The 27,082-nt window shown below is 35.1% G+C and overlaps 1 protein-coding gene across 1 annotated transcript; it reads right to left on the bottom strand.

The window, feature by feature from the left end:
- Positions 1-9,942: 9,942 nt before the first annotated feature.
- Positions 9,943-24,957, bottom strand: LOC109059662 (SH2 domain-containing protein 4A-like). The gene is made up of 6 exons (XM_042738032.1): positions 24,820-24,957; positions 22,410-22,790; positions 15,937-16,084; positions 14,973-15,063; positions 13,684-13,957; positions 9,943-10,128 (listed from the first exon to the last, which is right to left on the bottom strand). Exons 2-6 carry the CDS (start codon positions 22,588-22,590, stop codon positions 9,980-9,982), a joined length of 843 nt encoding a protein of 280 aa, XP_042593966.1. The 5' UTR covers positions 22,591-22,790; positions 24,820-24,957; the 3' UTR covers positions 9,943-9,979.
- Between the last annotated feature and the right edge of the window lie 2,125 nt (positions 24,958-27,082).

Below are 27,082 nucleotides of genomic sequence, written 5' to 3'. Positions count from 1 at the left end.
TTCTGCCTGTGCTTCTCTTGCCTCCTGTGCACACATCCCAGCATGCACCGGGCCTGGCTGTCTGCTCTAGGGACTGCGTGACCACCATCAGTCACGGTTCCGCGTTGTGCGCAAACACACGCGCGCGCGCACACACACACACGCACATCTAAGCGCCTCTCCGTGAAATCCTACTCCCCTGAGCAAGGGTGAAATACAGGTCTAGCTTGCAGTGACCTCTCGGGTTTCCATGGATACGGCGAACTATAAATAAAACAGGGTTTTTCTTCTAGCGGTTTGGCAGATCTGTAGGGGCCTGCTGGTGGTACGGTTCCTCTCCTCTCCCCTTCTCACTCTCTTTATCCATTCGCTTGCACGTAGGTGTCTCTTGTATTTCATTTCCTCAGCGTCTGCCCAGCGTCGTCCTCTCTTTCTCTAAAGTGGACATCCTTCCCTTCGTGACAGGATATTCCCATCAAAACAACCGCGGCGTAATGAGGAACAAAGAGTGCTTCTCGACAAGGCCGCCGATTGTGTGTGCAGCAGCAGATGTAGTCGTAGTTGATGGGAGTCTTACGGAATGACTCATGATGATGCTGTTTGAGTGTGTGTATTTGTGAAATAATTGCGACAATAGGCACTTTCATAGCCTTTCTGTAGATTTAACTGCACTTGCCTGTTTAGAGGTCATGTGTAAACAGCATTTGTGGAAATGACAACAAATAGGTGAAATGCAGAAAAATAATTTGCAGTATTAAGAAAGAACCAAACCAGGGTTTTTATAGTTAGCTAACACTAAAACTAAAACCATAAAACAATGTTTGTTATTTGAAATAAACACTGACTGAAATTAAATATTTAAAAAATGTAATTTGTTTTATTTTAGCTAGTTGCCAAGGCAGCATTTCTCATTTTTATTTTGTTTATCATGATGTACAAGAATAACTAAAACTAAAACTAAATAAAAATTAATTGAACTATTTTAAAAAACAATAACTAATAAAAATGACCAAAAAACTAACAAAACAAACAAACAAAATTACTAAAAATGTAACAAATTAAAATGAAAACAGAAAATATATATAAAAAACTCAAAATACAAATATAAATAGCAGTCACAAATGTTTATTGTTTATTATTTTATAATTCAATGCATATGATAATTAAATTAAAAAAAATACTGTATTAATTTTTAACTCAATGCATTTATCTCATTTCTGTTTTGTTCTGATGCCAGACTTATTAATTTTATGTTTCGGTTTGCATTCATCAAGTTCCTATTAAATAATGAATATTGTCAAATAATATAGCACCATTAATTTGTAAAGTATTTAATTTAACTTAGTGGGTTATTGCAGAATAAAATATATATTGCAAAAATATTTGTTTTATTTATAATAAAATATAAATCATTTTTGGGTTGAATTTCCAGCAAAAATAACTTATATTATGATATATATGGTTACTGATTAAATACTTATAATGCAATATAATATTTGTTTATGCTGCCCAAGTATGTGTCTGGCTGAACAATGAAAGCTCATCTATCGATGTCCTTTGTCTTGAAGTTATTGAGCAAGATGTGAGGGGCATTTAACACTTACTCTGTAAAGCTATAATGCTACATACTTTTTTGTAATTAACTTCCTGCAAATTAAAAAAAAAAAACACAAATTTGGTCTGTAGTGTTACAGATTACAGCTTCAGTCACATGATTCACTCTTAAAGACCCCATCGTTTTCTTCCTGGTTAATTTGTTGTATTTCCTATCCAAAACAGGAAGTTGGTTCTGGACATACTTGTATAGCAGGACAAAATAATAATAATAATAAATAATTATATATATATATATATATATATATATATATATATATATATATATATATATATATATATATATATATACAAACTTAATGGTCACAGTGTTTGTTAATAATTACATATTCTTCTGTTTGTGACATCATAATTGAATTGTGAACCTATACAGTATAAATTGAGTGCATTAAGCTCTGATGACGTGTTTCTAGTTGAATTGACCCCAATGGAGAAGCTATTGAATAGTGATTGTAGTGAGCAGTGCAGTGAGTACAGCTACATTCACACAGCAGCAGTGCTGAATATACTTTAGTTCTGTTAGGAGAGAGAAAACCGGTGGTGTTCACACACACTTTCACACACAGAGTGAAAATTGCTTTAGGGCCTATATAACCAAAGTGACCACCTGATATTTTCAAAACTCATTTTTAAAAATATTTTAATGTTTTTTTAAAAATTAATTAAAAAAAACTGCATAATAGCCCACATACAGTTTTTTTGCGGTATAATTTTGAGAATTTAAAATAAAAATATATCATGTTAAAGGACACAAGTCTCCATTTGTCCTACCCTGTCTAGTCAAATAGAGCAAAATGTTATAGATTATATCTCAAGAGCAAAATGTGCTGCATGAACAAAGCCATATGCAGCAGTATGCTGAAAATGCTTTAAAAATGTTAGGAAATATAAACAGCCTACAAAAATTCAGCTGAAAAAAAAATCATAAAAAAAATATTTTTTAGGAAATAGTGATACATTCTTCATCATTTTTTTTTATATAAATATAAACTTCAAAAAAAAAAAACAGAATATATTTGAGATATAAACATTACTTTTGATCAATTTATGCATCTTTGCTGAATAAAAGTATGAATTCTAAAAGAAAACATCTTACTGGTACTGCCTGGTACAGTATACGTAAAAAAGTGGCCTTTAAACCCATAAGATGTAAACTAAAAGACACAACATCCCAATTTTGAAGTTAAATTAAAAAGGCGGGATTATGTCTGATTGTCAGCCCTGCACCCCAGTTTCCACCTGTACATTTTCATTGCGTGCCTTTGTGGGCCCGTGATTGGTTTTCAGCATGATAGACATGTGATATTTGTGTTTGAAATGGTCTTTCTCATCTCTGTAGGGGATTTCTGGGTTTGTGCTGCATTGCTGGTGTTGTCAGGTTCGGTTTTCCACTCACCAGAGACTCAGGAGCAGATGTACACTAACGTGCAAAAGTTAGGGGGTGTTTTTATTTTTTAAGATATGTAAACCTTTATTCAGCAGTGAGGCATTAAATTGATCAACATTGACAGTTAAACCATTTATAATGTTTCAAAAGATTTGTTTTAAAATAAATATACTGTTCTTTTCTATTCATCAAAGAATCCTGAATAAAATCTATCAAGGTTTCCACAAAAAAATTATTAAGCAGCACAACTGTTTTCCACATTAATAACATTAATAAGAAATGTTTCTTGAACAGCAAATCAGCATGTTAGAATGATCATGTGACATGCTGCAATATTGCTGTATTTTTGACCAAATAATTGCAGCCTTGACAAGCATATAAAAAACTTCTTTCAAAAGCATTTTAAAAAAAGCCCACCAAAACCAAAGTTTTGAACAGTAGACTTGTATACACTAATAAAGGTTTTCAACTTATCTACATTACTAGAAAGCATTTCAAAAAAATAATTTATTTATTTATTTATTTTTTGTCATTTAGTAGGCTTAGTGTTTTTGCATATAACATATATTAGTATGTCAAACAGTTTGTTGTTTAGTTATTTATTTATGCAAAGTTTGTAGTGATCGAAATTTGTAATGTCACTTCAATTCAGAACTGACTGGTTAATTCATAGCATAGAACTGTTTGTTGAACAATTGTTAAAAATCCAAATTGTAAAACCCTGTTGTGCCCTATTAACCTAATCACTAATGGTGTTTATGCTTCAACCACAATAGTCCCAGCTAATTAGCTCGCGATCGTTTCAGTGTTTGTGATATTACAGGTCGTGTTTAGTGTGGATCTCCATTCCGTGTGTGAGTGGGCAGTAAAGGGTTAAGCGCGTTGGAGCTGTCGCAGTCCCTTCGGCCCTCGGCCTCCTGCCCTCGCTCTGATTAATCATGGAGGAAAAAACGCAGTAGACCGTTCACTGCAAGACACGCACGCACGGACACGCACACGCAGCTTCACGTATAGAGACACACTCACACTCACACTCACACACAGAAGGGATTGTTTTCCCCGAACGGATTCGGACACACACACACACACACACACACACACACACTGGGGCTTTCGCTGCAGACCGTTCCGCTCTTGCCTGAGGGGGTGAGGCTGCGTGTGTGTGTAGCCCTGTCACATGTTGCAGGGATACACACACACACACACACACACACACAGCGCGCTCTCTCGCCAGGGGTCACTGGAGCCGAGGTTCAGCCTACACCGCTAGACCGCCACAACACTTTTTTTTCTCTCCCTCTCTCTCTCGCTTTTTTCTCTCTGGGTGACAGTGGTGGAGGTGGTAATGGGCTTCTCTCTCTTCCCGCGCACAACAGAGTCTTTTTTATCTCCCTTCAGAGAATCCCACTGCAGCAGGGAATTGTGTGTGCGTGTGTGCGCGCGCACGTTTAAAAGGTTTACGATGCCTGAGTACCCCTGTCCTCCTCGCGCTCAGAGAACCCCCCACCTTCCTCTTCCTCCAGGAAGCTTCTTCTGAGCATCTGAGTGTAACGGCAAAACAGTCGTGGTCTTTGTAGAAGCTTAGAAGAGAGAGCGAGATAGAGGGAAGCAGGGAGAAAGAGAGAGAGGGGGGAATATCAATTCTCCTCTCATGTAAAAATTCTACACCGGTTTGGTCACTACAGAGACGACAGACATAAAGTATCGACTGGAGTTACAGAGCAGCTTCCCCAAAACTCTGCAGAGCCTCGCGTACAGCAATGATACTGTTTATGAAATATTAATCCGTTCTCTCGCCATCCGCACATCAGAGGTATTTCTACGGTAGGTAGCCATCATTACTTGAGCTCTGAAAACACACATCCAGACCGGTTCGTTGCATCAGATCATTGAGAGAATCGGCACTAAATCTAATGTCATCCCATATTACCTGGCCACTATTTTTGAGTGATGTTTGTGCGGGCTAAATTAGAAGGAAGTTAGTCATGCAACCCACAAGATCACATTTATAACCCGTTTTACTTGACTGCATGCGGAATATTCGAATCATAAGTGATTTTGCCCATTAGGAATTGACTGAATCATGAAAAGTGGGCGTTTTAGACCTTAATGCGTGTTTGCAGTCGATGTGGATGACTTAACTCCTCGGCCGAGGTGACGTCAGTCAAATAAATAAGTAAATAAGTAGCATAAAATAATAAATATTATATTATATTATATTATATTGTAGGATACGCAAGGAATAATTTAGGACGAGTTGTAGGGTATAATTAGAAAATAATGCACACCAGAGGTGGTGATGCAGCCACAAAACGAAGTGTCGGGTGTGCATTATAGGCTCATTCAAAGGACCAGAGTCAATTATTCCACTTATACTGTAGTTATTTTAGATGGAGAGTTTGTTTATTTTTTTTATTTCAAGACATTTGTCATTTGTCATTTCTCCCCCTTAAAATGCTTTTGTGTGTAGGACTAAATTCTTGCACATCTCATCCCATTCATCCATTGTTAATTCCAAAAATAATTAACAACATAGAGGCTTGAGCCCATAGACGTAGCTTGACATATGAGCTTGGGGGTGCAGGGGCTGGGGGAAACTTTTAAATACATTTTAGCATTTCTGTAGTAAATGTACAAATTTACACAAGCCCTGAGGTTGTCATGGCAACCAGATACATTACACGTAAATTGTAAAGGCTGCGCCAAAGCCACTAGGCCCTGTCCCAGCTGGAACACTTTATGTGCACTTGCAGTCTTACGTACTTAAAATGACCACCACATGCGCATGTCCATAAAGTCCATGAGACCGTAGGGTGTCCCATTTGTCATTTAAGCATTCTGAAGGGTGCTCACGAGTGCCTCCTTTGTGACCACTGTGTGCCCTCGATACACACTTCTGCCAAACCCACACTGGGGCGAGTTCCGCAGCAGACTTCTACCTGACAGTCAAAGAAGCATTACGTCATGAAAGTGCGGACTCAGAAGAAGACCCCGAGGGTTTAGGGTGCCATTTGGGACAGGGCCTAGAAGGCAAGCCTGTAACCTTTAGCCAAAAAAGCATAACGGCTAATGCTAAAGCTTCCACTTTGGCAGTGGAACCTGAATCCCAGAATTTGTGCCGTAAGCTGAATCCCACCTTTCACAAAAAGTCAGAGATTTCTCTTTTAAAACAACATTTTTTTTTTTAGTGTAAACAGTGTAAAACACAAGACATCTATTAAAAAATCTGCCTCTGGTCTCCTTTCTGTTAGCATTAACCGTTACGCTTTTTTGGATAAAAGTTGCATGCTTGACTTCTAGAGGCTTTGATTTATTCCTATGGTATTCGTAAACGGCGACTGAGTGCCGTACAACTCTGACTGAAATTCAATGACATCAAGGCTGTAATGTGATTGGTTATTAAGGTACACGTGATCCAAGTTAGCCGTCACACTTTCAGTAAGTAATACAGACCCTCTCATCTCCCTATAGTAAGATAATCTCTGGCTGTGCTGTTTTTGCTGCACTAGCAATAAACACGTCAAATAGAATGCACTATAAACATGTTTGTCAACCGAATAGCAAAGTAGACTTTAAGCAAATCAATAAGTGAATGACACTGTTTTTAAACAGATATCTGTTGGACATGATTCAAGTTAAATGCACAGGAGCAGGCACATTGGTAATGTTAAATCTTACTGAAAATGGCCATTTAAGCAGTTTATATTCTGAAATCTATTTCTAGGTTCTGTTCTGTGTGCATTAAATTACATTTGTATGTAAATGGTCCTTTTCCAGAAATAAATGTAAAACACTGAACTGCTACAAAGGAGCGTCCTGCGGATCACCTTTATGAAATTGCCCGGGTCTGGAGACGTCAAGCATCTGCATTTTCCTCTGCAGATTCCTCTGCAGTTGTTGTATGTTGTAAAAAAAAAATAGCCTTTTATCCGCCAAAATGCAGATTCGTCATGCAACAGCTTCTTACACAAATGAGATTGGGGAAGCAATTAAGTTTTATCTATTAATTTATTTACAAAATAACAATTTAAAATATATTAAAATACCTACATTATGTGCATATTTACTTCTGAGTTGAAAACATTATTAATTAACAAATATTTAGTCAAATCTTTCAATAATTAAGTTCCGCCCATGCTTGAGCCATGCAGTTATTTTTAGAGAGTGACAGAGAAAGACATTAAGGAGTCTTTCAGCAGTGTTCGCAAACAGGGTCTAAGAGCGAAGTAATAGCAAAACTATAAGTTAATCTGCTTCAAGAACAGTGCAGTTATTACTTTATTAGTGAGAAATAGCATGCAGTTTTGAAGTTGTTTTACAGATAAAATCATCAGAGCAGTGCTGACAACACTTATGTGTGCTGTACTGTGTTTGAGTGGGAAAGAGCAGGACACAGGTGCTTTTCATTTTTATCCTATTGTTTAATATATTTATTTGTTGTTTAATATATTTATTGGTGTCATTGTGGGTTTTGTCTCTTTTGCTGTTGTAGGCTGTAAGGACCTTTGAAAGTCTTGCCTGGAATTACTTTAGCTGTGCATTTCCCTGATAATAACTGCATACCTTAGAACGTTCATCAGTAGAACAGTCCCAGTAGAACAGCCCCATGTATTAATATATCCTATATAGTTTAGTGTCAGTAAGATTTCTAAAAATGTTTTTTGGAAGAAGTTATTTATGCTCACCAAGGGTGCAATTTTAAGAAACTTTTTTTTGTATTTGAATATATTTTTAAATGTAATTTATTGATGGAAAAGCTGGATTTTCAGCAGCCATTAAAATAATACTTTTTTCAGGATTTTTTTTTTTTTTTTTTTTTTTTTTTTTGATGAATAGAAAGTTCAAAAGAATGCCAATGCATTTAAAATATATATTTTTAAAAAACTACTTAAAATGTCTTTGTAAAAAGTCGATGTAATTTTATTTTTTGTTGCTCAAAATGAGCCTTCATATAAAATAACATTATAAACAAACATGTTTATAGTTTTATCTGAAAAGAATGTAGAATTGTGTTGAATTGGAAGACAAACATTAAAAAGTCAAATTCAAATCAAGAGTCAAATTTGAATCATGTTGATGTGTGTGTGTATACAAATTTTTGATATCGGAATTGCTATCATACTAATTGAATATGGTTACGGTCATATACATTACTTACTACTGTATATACATGTAATGAGAATTTTATAAAATTGTGTGTGTGTGTGTGTATACAAATTTTTGATATTCAGGAAAATGGCCCACTGCGTCCCCTCCCTCTCCTTGTTTTCAAATCAAAATAGTGACTTAGACACTTACGAAACAGGATCAGCATCTTGATTTCATACATGTCCTCATATGATTTCATACATGACACATATCTCATATGAGGACACCGGGACTAAAAGCATGTTTATCATGCATTTTGGGAGACATAACAAATGAATACGGAAAGAAATTATATTTCAATATTCTATAAAATATATTGTCAATTATTACTCCCATTATTACACTTATTTTTTCATTACATGTTGCCCCAAAAACACATTAATATGCTAATTAGATTTAGTTTATAGATACATTGTATATAATGAGAAAACCTGTTTATGGCCTTTTACACATATTTTGCAGAAATAAAAATGGTATATTGAATAATTCTGTTATAACATAGTTGAGAATCATCTTTATACAAAGTTTGGTAAAAAAAAAAAAAAAAAAAAAAATCTTGAAACCTAAAAATGTATTGGTGATTTTAAAAAAAATCTATTGTTTTTGCCTATGCATGTTCATTCATGTCTTTTTATTTTTTTTTAAATCTACCGAGGACATAGCATAACTTGTGAATGAAATATCTTCTTTTTTTTACATTATTTTTAATGCTCTAAACAATGTAAAGACATGGAAAAAACTAACTTTTTCCTAAAATTATTTTCTTGGGTCTTAAGAGGATAAATTGAACAATATATATAAACTGCCCATTGACTACCACTTAAGCATCTATGCTAACCATGAGGCCACAGTTTCAACAGAAGGATTCAGTCAGTACTGGTGTTACTTTAATTCCATCTTAAAGAAAAATCACCTGCAAATCAACAAAAAATTTTATGAGATTGCGTGACCCATCCCCTTCAGATCATGAATACCTTCCCACCATCTCCCTATGTCCTTCTTTCCATATCTTTTCCTCTGTATCTATGCTCCCTCTATTTCCATGCACCTCCATGTCTCTTTTTTTCCACCCCGATCCTTCAGAGGAAGTGCAGAATGGAGGGAGATAAGGGTGAGGTCAGTAACTCAGCTGCATGAGCTCATTTGAGACGAGAGGGTCAGCATGACGGCCCGGCGCTGCCATCTGTCTCGACCGGTCGGACACACAGATGATAACTATCCCAGCTGCTGTTACACAGTCTGGAATGATGGACTGTCTCCATCATGAACCAGATGCCGCTGAGTGACCAAACATGTGGTGATAATATGGAAATATATTTTACATCTATTCGTCCATCCATCCATCCATTCCACCTAACCATCTATCTATCTAGACATTGAAGGGCCTGGAACAGCATTCCTAGTTACATTAGCATTCAGCTCACACAACCGGTTAAAACAAGTTTTTTTTTTATTTAACACAATATGACACCGTTATTTACAACCAGACAAAAAAGATGAGCCATTATCTATAAAAACATTAAACAATAACTTTGGTCATTCTCCCCTTAAGGAAACAACGTTTATATAAAAAACAAAAAAAAAATAAACTATATAAGGCAGTACAACAAATCTTTGAGTCCTCTGGAGACCACATTTCTCTGTAAACAGTGTGAAAACTGAAGAGTGATGGCTCGAGCTGGGTCATAAGAAGTGTTTGATTTCGGTACAACGTCCGTCTCCAGCTGTGTCCACACCTGGATCTGCTCACATGCTCAGGTATGCGCAAGCCCTTCTATGTTTTTAGTTCGTTTTGCAGGTTTTTGGATACACTAGGATGTTTTTCAGGTGTGCAGTGTGGCAGTGTTGTTTTTATCTGACAGAGGGGGAGGCCAGTAGGTGAGCGGGCTTGCAGGGGATCGGTGGTTTGACACACGGAGCATTACTGGTGTTGAAGTTCTTCCTGAGCTGAGCCACACGACTGCCGTACGTCAGACCGCTATCCTTATCTTTCATCACTCCTTTAGAGAGAAAGAGAAGAAGAAAGACTGTTAGATTAGACATGGGAAAAAACCTAGTGAGTTGTTTTGCTGTCTATTGGCAGCATACAATGTTTTATATATATATACACACACACGTACACAATTTTTATATTTACAATTTTTTTTATGTATAAGGTTTTTTCTCTTTTCTATATATGATTTTTTTAAATATTATTTTATTTAATAAATGGATAAATTTATAATTTTTTTTTTTTATATATTTATTTATTAAATTATTTAATAATAAAATTAATAGTTAATTTATTAGTTATGTTTTGTATTTATTTATTTTTGTTAGTTTTAAATTTTTTGTATAAATATTCATTTACATTTAGAAATTATATTGTAAAAAATGTATTGTAAACACTTTAAAATGTAATTATATATATTTTTAAATAATTGTATTAAATAATTTACATACATTTAAATGTTTTAAAATATATATATAAATAAATATTTTTATATATTAAATTTATATATATGTATGTATGTATGTATGTATATATATTTTTTTCTTATTTTTTATTCATTAATTAATGCCATTTTGGATTTTAATTTTTTTCCATTGAGCTTGTCACAAATCTTTAAAATGGAATTTCCTTCTTTGTGAAAAATACATTAGATGCTGCCATAATAATGCTGCATACCATATGGAATAGCCTTCGTGCCTGGAGCGTGCCTACGATGCCTTAAAATTCTGCTTATGTAGTCAGCTCACTGGGTTTTGGTTTAGAGCAACGATGACCTCACGAGAGGTCAAGACTAAGGAAATAATCAAGCAGAAATTCGTGATTACGAGACTTTGACTGTCTGTAAATCACTGCTGACTTTAAAAAGCTGTTAGACCCCTGACACAAGCCCGCCGGGGATTATAATACATCCACAGCTGTCTCTCTCTCTCTCTCTCTCTCTCTCTCGATCCTCCTTTCCACCCACTCAAGGCAGGTCTAGAGGTCACAAGAGGGAGAAGTAAGGAGAGCGACAGCAGGCAGAAGAGGAAAAAGTGAAAGGAAGAAAGTAAAGGACGAAGAGAGTACAAATAACAGGAGAGTAAGGTAGAGGGTAAAGGCTACAGGAGTGATGACTCAATTTGAATGTGTTAAACGGGGTGAGACAGGTGGTCAGGGAATAGGTGAAGGGGTGACTGAGGTAAAAGGGGGAATGGGGGGTAGAAACGAGACAGATGCTATGGAGAGTGAGACTCAGAAGAGAGGCCAGGGGAGAACTGTATTTTTAGACTCTCCCTGAGGGGTCTAAGCCTGGAGTTCCGCCCCCTTCACACTTTTCCTGTGAGACGACTCTCTGCCATCACTTCTTTCTTTCCGCACTGATGCAGGGGTCTTTACTGTGCCCTCTACTTGCAGTTTTTCCCTTGTATTCATGTGACGCAATCTCTATATCCAAGTTGCAAGCAATGGCAGGATCGTTCCCATTATAATGACTGAAAATGTCCAACCAGGTGCAACGTGGCAAAGTCATCAGCAATAAACACTGACAATACAATGCCCACAAACACATTTTTGGGACACTGACACTTAAAGGTTTAAGTTCAGTTTTTTTAATAAAACACTATTCTGTCTTTATAAAATGTAATATAAACTGACTGTCAAATTTTTGTGAAATTTTAGGCAATTAATTAATAATAATAATAATAATAATAACCCATTCAAAAAGCAAAAAGCTTTTGCACGCATGAATAAATAACATATATAGATTTATGAAGGGCTAAACAGGAAATATTAAATAAAATCTGAGTTTTATTATATAAAATTAAATATATATATATATATATATATATATATATATATATATATATATATATATATATATATAAATCATTGCTGTCGCATGTTGAACATAAATAACTGCCGGTGTTTTGTCGTTGCAGATGCATAGTGTAAACGGTTGCTGTTGCTGATATATCTCCTGCTCTTATTTTAAATAAATGACTTTCGGTCGATTTGTTGCTGGAGATCGCTTCAACAATAAAGAAAAATTATATTACGTCGACAACTTAGTGACGCAAGCAGTACCATGTGACAGAACCAGATCGTTCATCTGACTCCTACTAGACAGCTGTGTTGATTATAATGGGAGCAATCTAGTTTTGTCACGTCCCTCTCTCTTTCTCTCTCGGGAGTTGAGCCGCGGTTCCTGTTGATGTTTCTCTGGCCGTTCCCTGCAGCCGTGACCCCTGACTGCGTTATGCTGTCGCCATGGAAACGTGGGATCAGCGCAAATTCCCGCTCCAGCGCGCGCGTGTGTCCACACACAGATGGAGTCACGCGCACACTGACTCACACACGATGACCCACACGTAAATCATAATTTATCCACTTCAGCATTCAATAAACTAACGTGTATGTGCAATATTATGTGAGGTGACGACACAAACAGCACCTGAGCATCATCTGCCATCCCAAGCTGACAGTCAGGTACAGGTGCGTTAATATGTTTGAATCCTCTGAGCTCGTATTTGTTTTCTGTTTCCAGAGAAGTTTGGTTGTAGTTGATGTGAAGGTCTGAAGACAGTGCAGCGTTTTAGTACGCAAAGAGCAGCGCAAAGTTCCTTGTTTTTAAAAATATTAGCCGCAGCCGGTAAACAAAGGAAAGTGTTGCTGTGACTGGTGTGTCCTGTAGGAGGCGCTCGCAGGCCTTACGCGCTGCGTGTTGCCTGTGCTAATGACATTAGTCCACTAGATGGCGCTTGCTGTCTATTTACATTGACAACAACGTGACCGTCCCTTTCTAATTGACAGGTTTTTATAAACCACATTTTAAACTACATAATATATTATACATAATATAAAGTATAATATATTATATATGAGAAAACTTTTATCTGTTACTTTTATATTATTAGGAAACATGTTTTAATCAAAATTAAATAAATATATATATATAATTATTTATAAATTGTTTTTAATGTTCATTGATTATCTGATATTTGTCTATTATATTGGACAATTTGTCAATTATGTAGGGCAAATGTTTAATAGTTGTTATAGTTATAATATCATATGCTTAATATTTATATATCTAGTTATAAATATATTATTAAGCAATATATTATGAAGTAATATTAAACAGTATTATAAGATTTATGTATTTAATATTTAGATAACAAGAATATTTTAATATAAATACAATAACTTATATTTATAAGATAAATGTTGATAATATTGTTTTTTTCTTTTTCTTGTTGTTCTGTGATGTTTTATAATATATTGTTGAAAGAATAGCTTATTTCAGATACCTTATTTCATATACTACTGTTATCTTACCTTTCTTACAATATAATAGTAAGTAATGTTAAGTAATATTATAATATTTATATAATTGTATATAGAAATATGAATATAATATTTTGTGAGTGTGTGTTTATTTTTTTTTTTTATTTTTTTTGTTTTTTAAATGTTGTTTGTTGGTAGATTGTTGAAATGTGAAAATTTTTAGACATGTTTAAACAGTTTCTGTAGTATATTGTTGAAAGAATACCTGGGATTAATTCAGATTCTACTTCTGTGCTCTTACCTTTGTCTGGTGTGGGCGTGTCCAGTGGGTGTGTCTTGTTGTTGATTGACAGATGCTCTTTCATCGCTCTGTGCAGTTGAATCTCTCTGAGTCTGTCTGCTACTGTTGACTCTGTGTTGCTCATATGTGATCTGTAAAGGCTCGTGTCCTCCTCCGCGCTGCCCGAATCTGAGTCATCTGTTTGGCCTCTGGTGTCGTCAGCTGACTGATCAGAACCGCTGTCCTGCTTGGACTCATCTGAGACTGTCATAGAATCACTCAGCTCCTCTGGTTTCTGTGGCAGATTGAATTAAACTCAGATGTAAACACTTATAAAATCGGAGTTGACAAATTCAGAGACACAACGAGAGATGGAAGAGTGTGTGTGTGTGTGTGTGTGTATTCCCTCTGGCAACGTGGCACTGATGCCATCTGATACCGTTTAATTCTCTGCCCAGGCTCTAAACCATCTGCTCAGGGGAGCCTGGCCTGTCCAACTACACACACCCATCGTCTTATTATTATTGCTGCTCTTATTATTAAAGTTACACACTTATAAATGTGCGTCTTCTCACACATATGCACATTCATATGTCAGATCACACAAAAGCACACTCATTTAAACACGTGCACACTCACTCACACGTTCTATCATAGTGGACTTTCCATTGAGATCTGTTTTTATACCAAGCTAATGATATTCTTTATCCTCCAACCCTATGAATCTCATCTCATGCTTAGTGACCCAAAATTGTGCAACCTTTTTTTTTTTTTTAATTTAAACGCTTTGTTCTGATTTGGTCACACAATCTTTATGTACTGTAAATTCATAGAAGTGAGTCATATTATATATCAACATGCAGAAGTTATGTGACTGCCTTATCCTGAAAAAATAATAATAAATAAAACCCACCAAAGGTAAAAGGCAAATATCATTCACAAAGTTCTTACTATTCAGCCTATGCCTCCTTGATGAATTGTGTATTGTATTCCTCATTTGTAATTTGCTTTAGTTAAAAACATCTGCTAAATTAATTAATGTAAAATTAAATGTAACAATTTCATCTTTTTCTTGGGCCTATGTGCCTTCATGGCCATTTTAGTTATTTTTATTATTTTTTAATGACATTTTTGTATGATAGTTTGGAACTGTGCCAGGTTGCAACTTCTCATCTCTGAAGCAGAACCATAAGAAGAAGTGCTATAACTGTCCCAACTAACCTTCTTTCTTTCTTTCTTTCTTTCTTTCTTTCTTTCTTTTAATAGATCTTTCTTAATTTGATTAAGATATTATTTAGTACCCCACACACCTTGAGCAGTAGCTGGATCCCTGGTTCAGGGCTGGTTTGTTGTGCTTTGCTGGGTTTGGTCAGGCTGCTCTTTACAGGTTCTGCTTTTGTTCTGTGAACAAAGAAAAATGCATTAAGCTCTGTGGTTTGAGAATAGTTAGATTGCTATTAATTCCAATATTGTTTGTATTTGAGGTATAGTGTGAGTGGATCTTTCTGCTGTAAGTTAGTATGTATTTTCCTGCTGTTATTGAGATTTATTATATGACTGTCTGGAATATTTAATTCCAAGTCTATTGCACTATTCCGATATTTTAGCGCAATGACCAAAGGCAACTAGATGTTCAAGTATGCACAAAAGTTTAGGGTTGGTAATTTTTTGTAGGTTTTTAAAAGTCTTTTATGCTCACCAAAGCTGCATTTATTTGTTCAAAATAAAGAAAACCGTAATAGTATGAATATTATTACAAATTAAAATAACATTTGTCTGTTTTAAGGTATTTGAAATATAATTTATTGCTGTTTTTTTTTTTTTGAAGTAGTGATGAATATAAACTTTACAAATGTCACTTTGTCACTTTTGAGCAATCAAATATGTCCATTTTAAAAACATATAAACTTAAATCAATATTATATGTCCATAATGTGTAGCAACAATAATCCCTTCCATAGTTTTTTTGGTCACACTTTATTTTAAGGTACAATTCTTAACAATACAATTCACTACAACTTTTGCCTCGATAAACTTAATATTTAAACTAAATATATAAACTTAATAACTTAATAGTTAGGTATTAAATTTAGGTATTGGGTAGGATCAAGGATGAAGAATATGATCATGCAGAATATGTGCTTTATATTATAAGCACTAATAAAACAGCAAATATGTTAATAATAGGCATGCTGATAAGCAGCTAGTTAATAGTGAGAATTGGTCCCTATACTATATTGTTACCATGCATTTTTATTATTGAGGGTGTTGTACCTGTTGATAGTATTAGGGTTGGCCGCTGTCTTGTTTCTCAGCTCGGACAGGATGAGTTTTGGAGATCTGAGCTCATCTGATTCTCCGATAATACACACATGCACATCACCATCACTGCCCAGCAACCAGCTCACACTTTTACAAGGGCCTGAGGACAAAACAATAAACATGCCAAGAAAATCAATATCTGAGAAACAATAAATAAATGAGCAACACAGAAACAATTAAGTTACAAAGACAAAGAGGCACAACAGATGCAACAGCTTATGATTAGCCCTTTTACTTGCATTCTGAACCAAGATAATGGGTATTTTTGTAGTTTAATAGTCTGTAATTTCTTGTTATTTAAATCTTCTTTACTCAACCCAAGGGGTTGAGGTTTGGCAGTTTGGCATAAAGCATAATTTGCTAATGACAGCCTTTTAAAATTGTATTCTGCCGCATATTTTTTTGGTTACAGACCTCTTTGAGAAGTTAACCAGCCAAATCTGAATCCTTGATTTCCAATATTACGCTCTTTAATGTGTCCTTTTCACAGACAGATGGCGCTGTGACATTGAGTGAAATTGATCTTATACTGTAGGTCGCCTGTTCTGGTTTAGAAGTGTGTAAATGTCATCCAGTCTAGATGTCAATGCCAGCGTTCATCAGGTTTGTATTATCACCTTACAGACACTTGCACTGGCCCACAAAACCTGTGAATCCTTCCCAGTCACCCTCATCATTATTTCAGTGTGATTTAACCTTCTCAGATTACACCAAATATTTGAAGGCATGAAATGAAGTGTGATCAACTGATATGTGGGGCTTACGTAAGAGGCGACAAAGAGGATCCTTGTGCGGATTGTAGGGGATTGCAGTTCACCTCAGCTAAATAATCTAAAAGTACATCATAATGCCATGTGGGAATTATGGGGAAAAATGTTAAGAATTTCCCAACGTGAAACCGTTTGTTCCAGCAGGGGTTGATCTGTTTTTTCTTTTGCTTGCACGTAAGGGAAAACCTAACACCCCTCAGTTCCAGCAGAAAAGGTTACGTAAAGAACCGGTTCTCCAGGTCGACAGAAGCCACGCTACGACTAAGAGCGAGGCAGATCAAATGGCTTCATTTCCAGTCAGGAATGAATTTAGGGTTTCTGTTAGAAATCTCAGAAATGTTCAGTATGTTGCTGAAACTACAAAAGTTACATAATATAAAACTGGCACACGTCTTTATGAGGTATTTTTTCACGCTTATGGTTAGATCTGTGTGTTTGTGTAGTGCTTGTTGCCAAGGACACATGGTTCACCCACATGTGCTGCTTAAGACATGGTGTGTGTTTGAAAGGTGATATAACTGCATGGTGATGAATGTGTTTTTTAAAGAGTGTTTCTTAAAGCGTTATGACCCCACTTGAGCAGCCCAGGGCTGAATCCGGCCAGCTGCACCTTATATAGTAACACAGCTTATCAATGGTTGAGCTTCTCCCTCCTTTCATGTAATAAAACAACAAACAAAAGACAACAAGCCCTCAAAAATCTGTGTTCATACCATCCCATTGGAGACTTTTATAGCTTGGAAGTAGCTCCTTGTTTCTCCTTAAAGGTACAGTTCACCCAAAATGAAATTTCTGGCATCGTTTACTCGCCCTTATGTTGTTCCAACCCAGAATTTACATTTTTGGGTGAACTATGCATTTAAGCTCTTTAAAATAAGTACAAATGAGATGATTGTTGAGATACATTAAGAGAACAAGCCTCAGCAAACTTCTATTAGTATTCTTAAAAATCTGTTTTCTCTTGAAGAACCAGTCTTGAAAAACCTGGATGTGTAAGGAAGCCTTATTATAGAAGTGTGATTTCTACATCTGAAACAGTCGTACAAATTAATAAAATCTTGTAATCCATGAGAATTTGGATGCATTTCACGAACATACATTTTTTATATGCCAAGCTCTACAAAATAATTCAAGTATATCAGGTAGTGTAACGACTAGGACTTGAACGCAGATTGTGTTGTTGGAAGATATGAGCGCTAACCACTTTATGCTATGGAGCAGGATGAGGAAAACAAATGGTCTTAAAGTCCTTCTTGAATAAGCATAACAAATCAAGCATCAAAAGCTGGCTTGAGGAAGGTACAGATCCACAGTGAGGCAAAATGTCCAAAAACAAAGAATAGTTCCCAAATATGCAGGTCAAAAAGATCTGGGTGAAAGTCTTTCTAAATAATCCAAGCATGGGTCCCAAGAGAACATTCATTCACCAAAATTTGCCTAGACAGAAGAACTGTAAGACTGAGCAAAGACACAAACAAATGCAGGTCTTATACACTCACACTCACTCTAACAAGCCAGGCACAGGTAATAATGAGCAGGAAATCAGGAGGATGTTGTGGAAGGCCTTGTGTTATGTTGAGATCTTTGACTTTAAAGTATGTAAACGAGTTTAAGACAAGCTGCATGCTTTAATTTGTCAGTAGTGTAGATTGTAAATGTTGATATTTTAAATATAATCCATTATGTATCAAAAACTAGGGATACAGTGTTGTGCTTTAAAAAGAAAAAGATGAACGTTAGCCTATGTTATTTACATTAGATAATGCATTTGAAATCATAAATGCAGATATTTATCCAACTTGTTAAATGTCAAAAATTTTGTTCATTGTTAGTTCATAATACCTTAACAAATGTTACCAGGACTTATTGTAAAGTGTTTAATTTAGTCGGTTTAGCTCCCAGACTCATTCCTTTGGCTGAGGATTTGCTGTACTAATGTGTGCTACTAAATGATTTGCACCTTTAGAGGATGCATCCGGGAAAAATAGGATGGGTCATGCTACGAAGACAGTGAGTGTGACATCACATCCTGTTGCTCATTTTCATTGACGCATATTAGGTGTCTATAGTAATTCCCCAGGCTTATGTCTAGTCTGACCACACCTCGAAGTCTCCATTTGCTATCCATTTAATCTGATTGCTGTCAAAGAGAAACAAGTGACATATTACAAAGTTCTCATTGGTGATTTTTCTCTTCAGTGGGCAGCAAAAGAGTCTCGGGTACAAAGTTCCAGCGATAGCTCATAGTTTTGTTTGTCTGTGTACAAAAAGAACTGCCAACAGAAACTTCAACAGTATTTATCTGGACTTCCCCTGACGCAGAGCTGACACACAGTATCAGCTGAGGCGACTGAAACCGGCCACAAAGTGCTGAGCGAGAGAAAGACGGACAGCTGCGTTTCACAATGCTGCCATTGATATGAGCTGTGAACCCTGTCAGTTGTGTGTCCGTGGAGAGAAAAATCAAAAGAGATTTGACTACGTTCGTGTCAAACTGAAGTAAATGAATAAGAGTCAAACTGCATGACTGACACAGCAGCTCTCTTTTGTGCCCATTTGTGCAACAGCTAAACATACTTCACAAAGTCCCTGTGTTACATGTGGCTCATGTGACGACACTTTGATGAGAAACAGAAGCCCGGGGAGAATACCAGCACTAATGATTGGAACACTGTCCTTAAGCAAATGCTGTTGTAAACATAAATTCCTGTTCGGTTGGATTCCATCGTCATCATCACATGAACTGAATGTTTTTTCCCAGCCAGGGAACATATATTTATGCTCTGTTACACAACTCTTGTTCTCAGTTTTTTCCTCATACTGTCATTTGCAAACCACATGATAGAGTTTTTTATATATATATATATATATATATATATATATATATATATATATATAATATATATATATAATATATATATATATAGATATATATATATATATATTTTTTTTTTTTTTTTTCTATATTTTTAAAGAGCTTTCATTTTTGAAGGAATAGTTCACCCAAAATGTACTCACCTTTAGGCTATCCAAGATGAGTTTGTTTCTTCATTGGAACAGATTTGAAGAAATTTTGCATTGCATCACTTGCTTAGTCAGAATTTCAGTTGATAAAAACATCACAATAATCCATAAATAATCCATGCGACTCCAGTCCATCATTTAAGAGTGATTACTTGTGAAGAGAAAAGCTGTGTTTGTAAGAAACAAATCCATCATTAAGGCATTTTGACTTTTATCCATTGCTACTGGCCAAAATAGTTAATAATTCATAATAATGCTTTCTTCAGTAGAAAAAGTCCATCCATCTTTTCCCATCAAAATTCACAGATATGTTTACAACCATTTTGGACTGTTTTCAGTTGTAAACACTGCCTGGTCTGTGCATATTTTTCTTCTGATTTAAATGAGATATGCTTTTTCACTGGAGAAAGCAATATTATGGATAGAGGACTGTTGTTGTAACCGGAAGCAATAATTAAAGTTAAAAACATCTTAATGATGAAAACATACAGCTTTTCACTTCAAATATTTTAATTGATGGACTGGAGTCGTGTTAATTATTTGTGGATTATGGTGATGTTTTTATCAGCTGTTTGAACTCTCATTCTGACGGCACCCATTCACTGCAGAGCAAGGGATGTAATGCTAAATTTCTCCAAATCTGTTCTGATGAAGAAACTAACTCATCTACATCTTGGAAGGCCTAAGGGTGAATAAGTTTTCAGAATTTTCATTTAAAAATAAAGGCATTGATGCTTCCAGGAAGAAACTTTAAAATCAAGGCAAAACAAAATGTTTTAAATGTTTAAAATGCTGTTTACACTAAGGAACATTTAGTGTACAAAATTTCTTTTAAGGACTGTTCACTGAAAGGTTCTTTGGGCAACCAAAAATGGCTCTTTTATGGTTGTTTTGTTTTTGCATGTTGTGCTTCCTGAGAACATTCCATGCCCGAATTTCTGGCAAAGCACATCCTCAGGCATTAGTGTAAGAAAGCCCTGAAGTGTTTAGAGGAATTTACAGCAGCAGGGACCCTACGCATTACAGGGGTTAGATTTCAAACAAGGCTCAATTCCTTACAAATGCTGATGCTATGGAGATAAACAGTAATCTACTGCAAGGTGATTTGCATGTGAGTATTGGGTGGTGTTGCAAGGTCAGTGTTGAAAAGCTGGAATATGACTCTGGTTTCGCCCTTGGAGCTGTAGCATGTCACTGCAGTATTGTTATGTGACTCTTTCACACTTTCAGGTCACTTCATTTCCTTTGGCCTCAAAAATATGTGCTCACCTTGAAATGACGTTAGAACATTTCGCACAGGTATTGATTTTCTTGTTACATCAGTGAGGGCGTGTTAAAAGATTTATTTTGAGTTCCTTGTAACACGCTGCGTTCATATAGTTTGCTAGAACTGTGTAAAAGGATCTGCACAGACATTCAGTAAAAGCGAATCATTCTCTGATTGGCTACGTTCACACAGCAAGGGGTGAATTTAATTAATCAGGCTCTAAATGGGTTGAAATGGAACTAAAGGTATGTAAATTACACTACAGTTTAAAATTTGTGGTCGGTAAGATTTAGTTTTTGAAAGACATCGATATTCAGTGACAATAAAGGCATTTATAATGTTACAATGTTACATCAAATAAACACTGCTCTGTTGGACTTTCTTTTCATTATATAATCTTAAAGTATCACATTTCCACAAAAAAAAAAAAAAGTTTCTTGAGCAGGAAATCAGCATATTAGAATGATTTGTGACTTTGAAGACTGGAGTAATGATGCTGAAAATTCTGCATTATTTCACAATATTATTACTGTTTTTACTGTATTTTTTAAAATTAAATCAATGAAGCCTCTGTGAGCATAAGAGAAAAGAAAAATGTATACTGGGGTTATACTGACCCCAAAATTTGTAAGTGTAAATCGTTGTCATTCTCTTCAACTCCATTTATGTAAATTAGTCTCTATATTAACTGAAATTAAAATTTCAATATTATTGACAGAGCCTCAAGGAAACTAGATGGTAATTTTTTTCTATATAAAAAAATAAATGTTTTTTTCCAGTAGAAAAAACACTTTACATAGACTATTATACAAAATATTGAAAAATCTAAATGTACCCACATCAGTAATAAAATGGAAAAACTAAAATGCAGATGTAATTGAAACAGGAAGATTGGGAAGTTATTATTGGTATTATTTAGAACAAAAATACAAATATCTAAAAAAAAAAAAAAAAAGTGTCCTTTGAAACTTGTAGTTATTTAGATTATATTAAATGATTTTCATGCTCTTTAATGGCTGAAGTGTGTGAACACAATTTTTCTCTCTTCTAACAGAACTGAATTATATTTAGCACTGCTGCTGTGTGAATGTAGCTGACTGTATTCACTGCGCGGCTCACTACAATCACTATTCACAAGCTTCTCCATTGGGTGAACTACTGAAATGCGTCATCTGTATTCAGTTTATACCGAATGGGCCTGTGAGGTTCAATAATGATGTCCCACATTTAAGAATGTGCAAAAACACAGTGGCGTGTCAGAGACACAAAAGCATTTGACTGTTCTGTAAATAGTTTTTGTCTCCTGTTGATGCTAACAGAATGACAGACGTGGCTGTATTTTTAGAAAGGGTGTGAGTTCATACCTTTCTTTTGCCAGCGCTTTTCTTTTTTGATTCCTTCCTTGCCCTCCTTCTCTTCCCGCTCCTTCCAGCGCCTGACTTGTTCCTCTCTCATTTTGAAGAACAGGATCTTCTTCTGTTCCTCATTCAAGGCCTCTAGTACATCAGGGTCGATGTACATGTCAGCTAGGATTTGCTGCAGCATGTTGAGTCTGTTTGTGTGTTGTAGTATTTTTTTTAATTGTTGTGGTGTTAAAAAAATCTCTCTGAAGAGTCCAACTCCTTTTTTGGAATTGTTATCGTCCTTTCCTCAAACAAAAGCTTCCTCTATCTTCCAGAGATTGGCATTTTAGATCCTGCTGTTGAGTTCGTTCCTGTCCCACACTCTGGCCATGTGATTCCAGTCTGAAAGAGAGAGAAATGGGAGGAGGGAAAAAGAAAGAAAGAACCATTTAAGCATCTGTTGCCGTTTTTGTGCAGCCCCTCTTTATGGGCGGCTCCTTTATATCTCTGCATTAATTAATCCTGATTTCACTCATAAAACAACAAAACCTTCCCACTCCAATTTCCTCTTTCTGAAGAGCGCAGAGCAGTTTTATTGTTCTTTCAGAAGGCTTAATGAAGCTCTTAGATGTTTTTGAGATTTTTTTTTGTGGAATATCTAACACACACACACACACACACACACTTTCTGAAGCATATTGGGAAGAGGGTTTTTTTTTTTTGTTTTTTGAAATTTTGAATTTATTATTTTTTTATTTATTTTGTTGGTTTCTTGGATTTAACAGTCATTTTATATTTATCATATACAGTACATGTGAAAAAACATGACATGTGCCTATTCATAAAAAAGATTAAATACGTAATACGCTTTAAATAATTGTTCGGTTTTCACAAATGTTAATAGCATTTTACTTTTTAAAAAAAAACTGATTCAGAGTTTATATTATTATTATTTTTTTTGTAAATAATAAAAGGCACTTATTTTTTCAAGAATGTTTGCCTTTTAATGATACTTTGTCTCATTTTCTCTAAAGTTACACCACCTAAACATTTGTCTTTAAACATTTGCCCCCCCATTCACATTCTCCAAAAAAGATCATATAAGTAATTTTTATTGCATAATGGAATTGTAATGTACTGCCCCATTAACTTAATAGTTTTGGATCTTTAGGTGCATATACAGTATACGTGTAAAAACTTGTCCCACTGAGTCATTTTTATATATTTACCATTTCATAGGACAAGCAGAAGTCAATGAGTGTTGTGATAGAATGTCTGTTTATGAACATCATAATTGAGCTGTGAACCCATTCAGGTATAAAATGAATGCATGAAGCGAAAAAATCCCTTTTTTCCCTCAGATGACATTTCAGTAGTTGAACTGAACCCTAGGAGAGGCTTTTGAACACTGATTCAAGTAAGAAGTACAGTTTGAGATACTGTTGAGATCTTATCTGAAGCTTTTAAGGAGACACACTTGAGATAATCACACTCTCATTGCTGTCTAGAAGAAGCAGTTGTTATATTACAGTGATTCTCATTGTTATTGTCTCTCCTGTGGACAAACGTTGCTCTGAGCAGCTGTAAGTTTTGATGTTTTATGGTTTGATCCAGACTGCTGGTTTAGTTGTGTTGACAATAGCAGTCTGTTTTATTCCAGAGCTCTGTGTGTGATTTTTCCTCTCTCTGTTGACTTTGGCTAAATGAGCATCTATATTTCTCTCCCCCATTCAATTTATTTAGTTGTTTCTCATTCAGTAGCTCCATCCCTGTTGCTGTTTACACAGATTATAGCATTTCAGTTCCTAACTCTCTGTTTTTCTTATTTCTCTCCACCAGAAAATTAATCCTACTCCACTACCATTTCTCAAACAAAGAGCCTTTCTAGTCAAAACCAATCATGCACCAGGTCAGACATGTTTCTTTACCAAACAACTAACAAAGCCATTCAAAACAAACAAAGAAGCAATCAATTCATAAACATCTGTGGTTTTTAATTAGAGTTAAAAAAAGGAACAAACACAATAACTGAGTTTATCCAATGAAAACTAACAACCTGAGCATAAAACTAGTTCAAATGTAGCTGAAATAGCATGCTAAAACTGTGATGATACACTTTAGAGAAGACTTTGAATTTGGGTATGTTAAGGATGGACAATAGAGACGTTTACACAAAGACTCACAACACAAAAGACTCTGGAAGTTGGCAAAAGAGCAGCTATAAGAAACAAAGCAGCAGACAAGGCAGCCGTTGGATAGATCAGGAGCTGTAACTCTAACCAAAACAGTCTCAGTTGTTCAGCACATGAGAGAGAGAGGATACAGAGAGATCGAGAGAAAGAGAGAATGAAAAGCTGTAAAGATGAGGACAAAGACACTGCTAAGTGCTGATGAAGTGTGCTGAGAGAGAGAAGAGTGAACTAGTACTCACATTCAGAAGCTGGAGAAGTGTGCTGTGGAGTTGTGTTAGTGAAACAGGCAGCAGTGTGCGTGCGTGTGTGTATGTGTGTCTTTTTCTCAGCTGCTTTTGTATTTGAGCACACTACTGGTGTGACATCATAGCATTCTTTCTCCCTCCCTCCCTCCCTCCCCCTCCTTCTTTGTCTCCTCCCTCTTCCTCTCTGTGTTTCAATGTGTTTCATTGGCATAACAAAACAGCTACATTTGAATAACCAAATCAGCAGGTAAGACTGATGTTGATATATTGAAAATGGTAATGATTTACAATATACACTGTAAAAAATTATAAAACAAAGATTATTGTAGGATGTTTTACAATAATATTTCAGTCTTTCTCCTTCAAAATATGTAATTGTTTGTAAAATTTGCAAGTAATTTTGGAGTGAAAATTGTTTCTACACCATTTTTTTGTGTAGTTCAGCCTATGCATTTAATATCATAAACTAACTGTGAAAAACAGTCTTTAATGTTTGTAATTGTTTGTTATTGATTCACATTTGTTCATAAAGTTTAAGTTTAAATTAAGTATATTCATATAGTATAAATTATAATTAAGTATTATCATTAAATTCAAAAATAATTTATACATTTGTAATATTAACCAAAATCAACAAGTGCTGTTAAAAAGTTATTTATTTATTGTTTGTTTGTTTGTTTGTTAATGTCTGCTATAGCGTTAACTGATATTAACATAAAACTATTAAGGTAATGGTACAGTACATTAAAATTCAATTAATTATGTAATTATGCATTTTGTTGTGGGGCTATAAGACAAAAATGTCTAGGTGGTCAAACTTCAGAAAAATGAGACAAAGTATCATTCAAAGGCAGAATTTCATGAGAAAATAAGTGCCATTTAATAAAAATAAGCACTGAGTCAGTTTTAAAAAGTTAAAATGCCATTAACATTTACAAGAAACCAAACAAGTGTATCAGATATTTGGGCCTTTTTATGAATAGGCACATTTCTTCATTGACATATAAAAAGTGTCTTAATATTTATGACTTATGAATTAATTTATTTTCATTTTAAGTTCATCGTGTTTTATGTATATCTGTTTGAATTTTTTTTTTTTTTAAGAAATCTGTCATTTTGAGGTCATTAGCAGAAGTATGAGTATACCGAACAGCCAAATGCTTTTGTGTTTCTCCGACAGGTCACTGTCAGACTTGTCCTTAATTCCACATTCTTTTGTTTGTGACATCATAAATAAACTCTAAGCACACAGACCTATTCAACTATAAATTAAGCATATGACGCAAAAAAAAACAAAAAAACAAAAAAAACTTCCCCCATGACGCTTATTTCAAAGAATTGAACCCTACGGACAGGCTTTTGAACACTGACTGTCATCAGCAATGCAAACTAAGATACTGTTGAGATCTTATCTGAAGCTCTGGAGACACACTTAAGATTTACTACACTATCTATAAAATTTTACTGCTGTCTAGGAAAAATGATTCACATTATTATTTGTCTTTCCTGTTTGGATTTTGGGACAGTTTTCATTCAGTTTTGGAGAATATATATATATATATATATATATATATTAATAAAAAATCATTATATTTATAAAGAAACATTTTTAAATTCCTATTTTTAAATAATTTCATCAAAATAATAAATTATTGGTTACACTAGATACTAAAAAAAGTATAAATGTTTTTCACATATGTGTGAAATGTATCACGGTGTCTTCTATGCCAAAAACAATAGAGATGCAATAAATGAGTTGGAGAACAAAGATGTCCACACATCACAAAACCCATTGACTAGCATCTCTATAGAGCTCTGACTGAATAGAGCTGTGAAAGCCACAGGGGTTGAGCTGTGAGTGTGTGTTGGGCAGAACTGAAGTGTAAAAATGTGAATTAAAGGCTATTCAGTTAGTACAGGAGGGAATCTCCACTACAGATGCTTAAAGTGTTTGTAGGTATGTGTTTCTGCATGGATAAGAGGAAACCAGAAACAACAACAATATATACTTTGAGCTGTAGTGCAAACAGAATACATCATTACATATTTAGGCCTAGAAAATAATGGTGCTTAACAGGTGATTTTCCCAGCAAGCCTCGCAAGACAAGGTTAATTCAACAAGGAAATGAACCTGTTTTACTACAAGCCTCAGATTCAATTTAAAAGGCCCATCTCATTTGTTCTGTAAACAACCTCCTCCTTTTCTACAATCACCTGACTTTTGTTTTTTTAACAAAGTCATGACTTAAACATGTTA

The sequence above is a fragment of the Cyprinus carpio genome, chromosome B14 (assembly GCF_018340385.1).
Source record: "Cyprinus carpio isolate SPL01 chromosome B14, ASM1834038v1, whole genome shotgun sequence".
NCBI lineage: Eukaryota > Metazoa > Chordata > Actinopteri > Cypriniformes > Cyprinidae > Cyprinus > Cyprinus carpio.
This window is presented reverse-complemented; position numbering and strand designations above follow the sequence as displayed.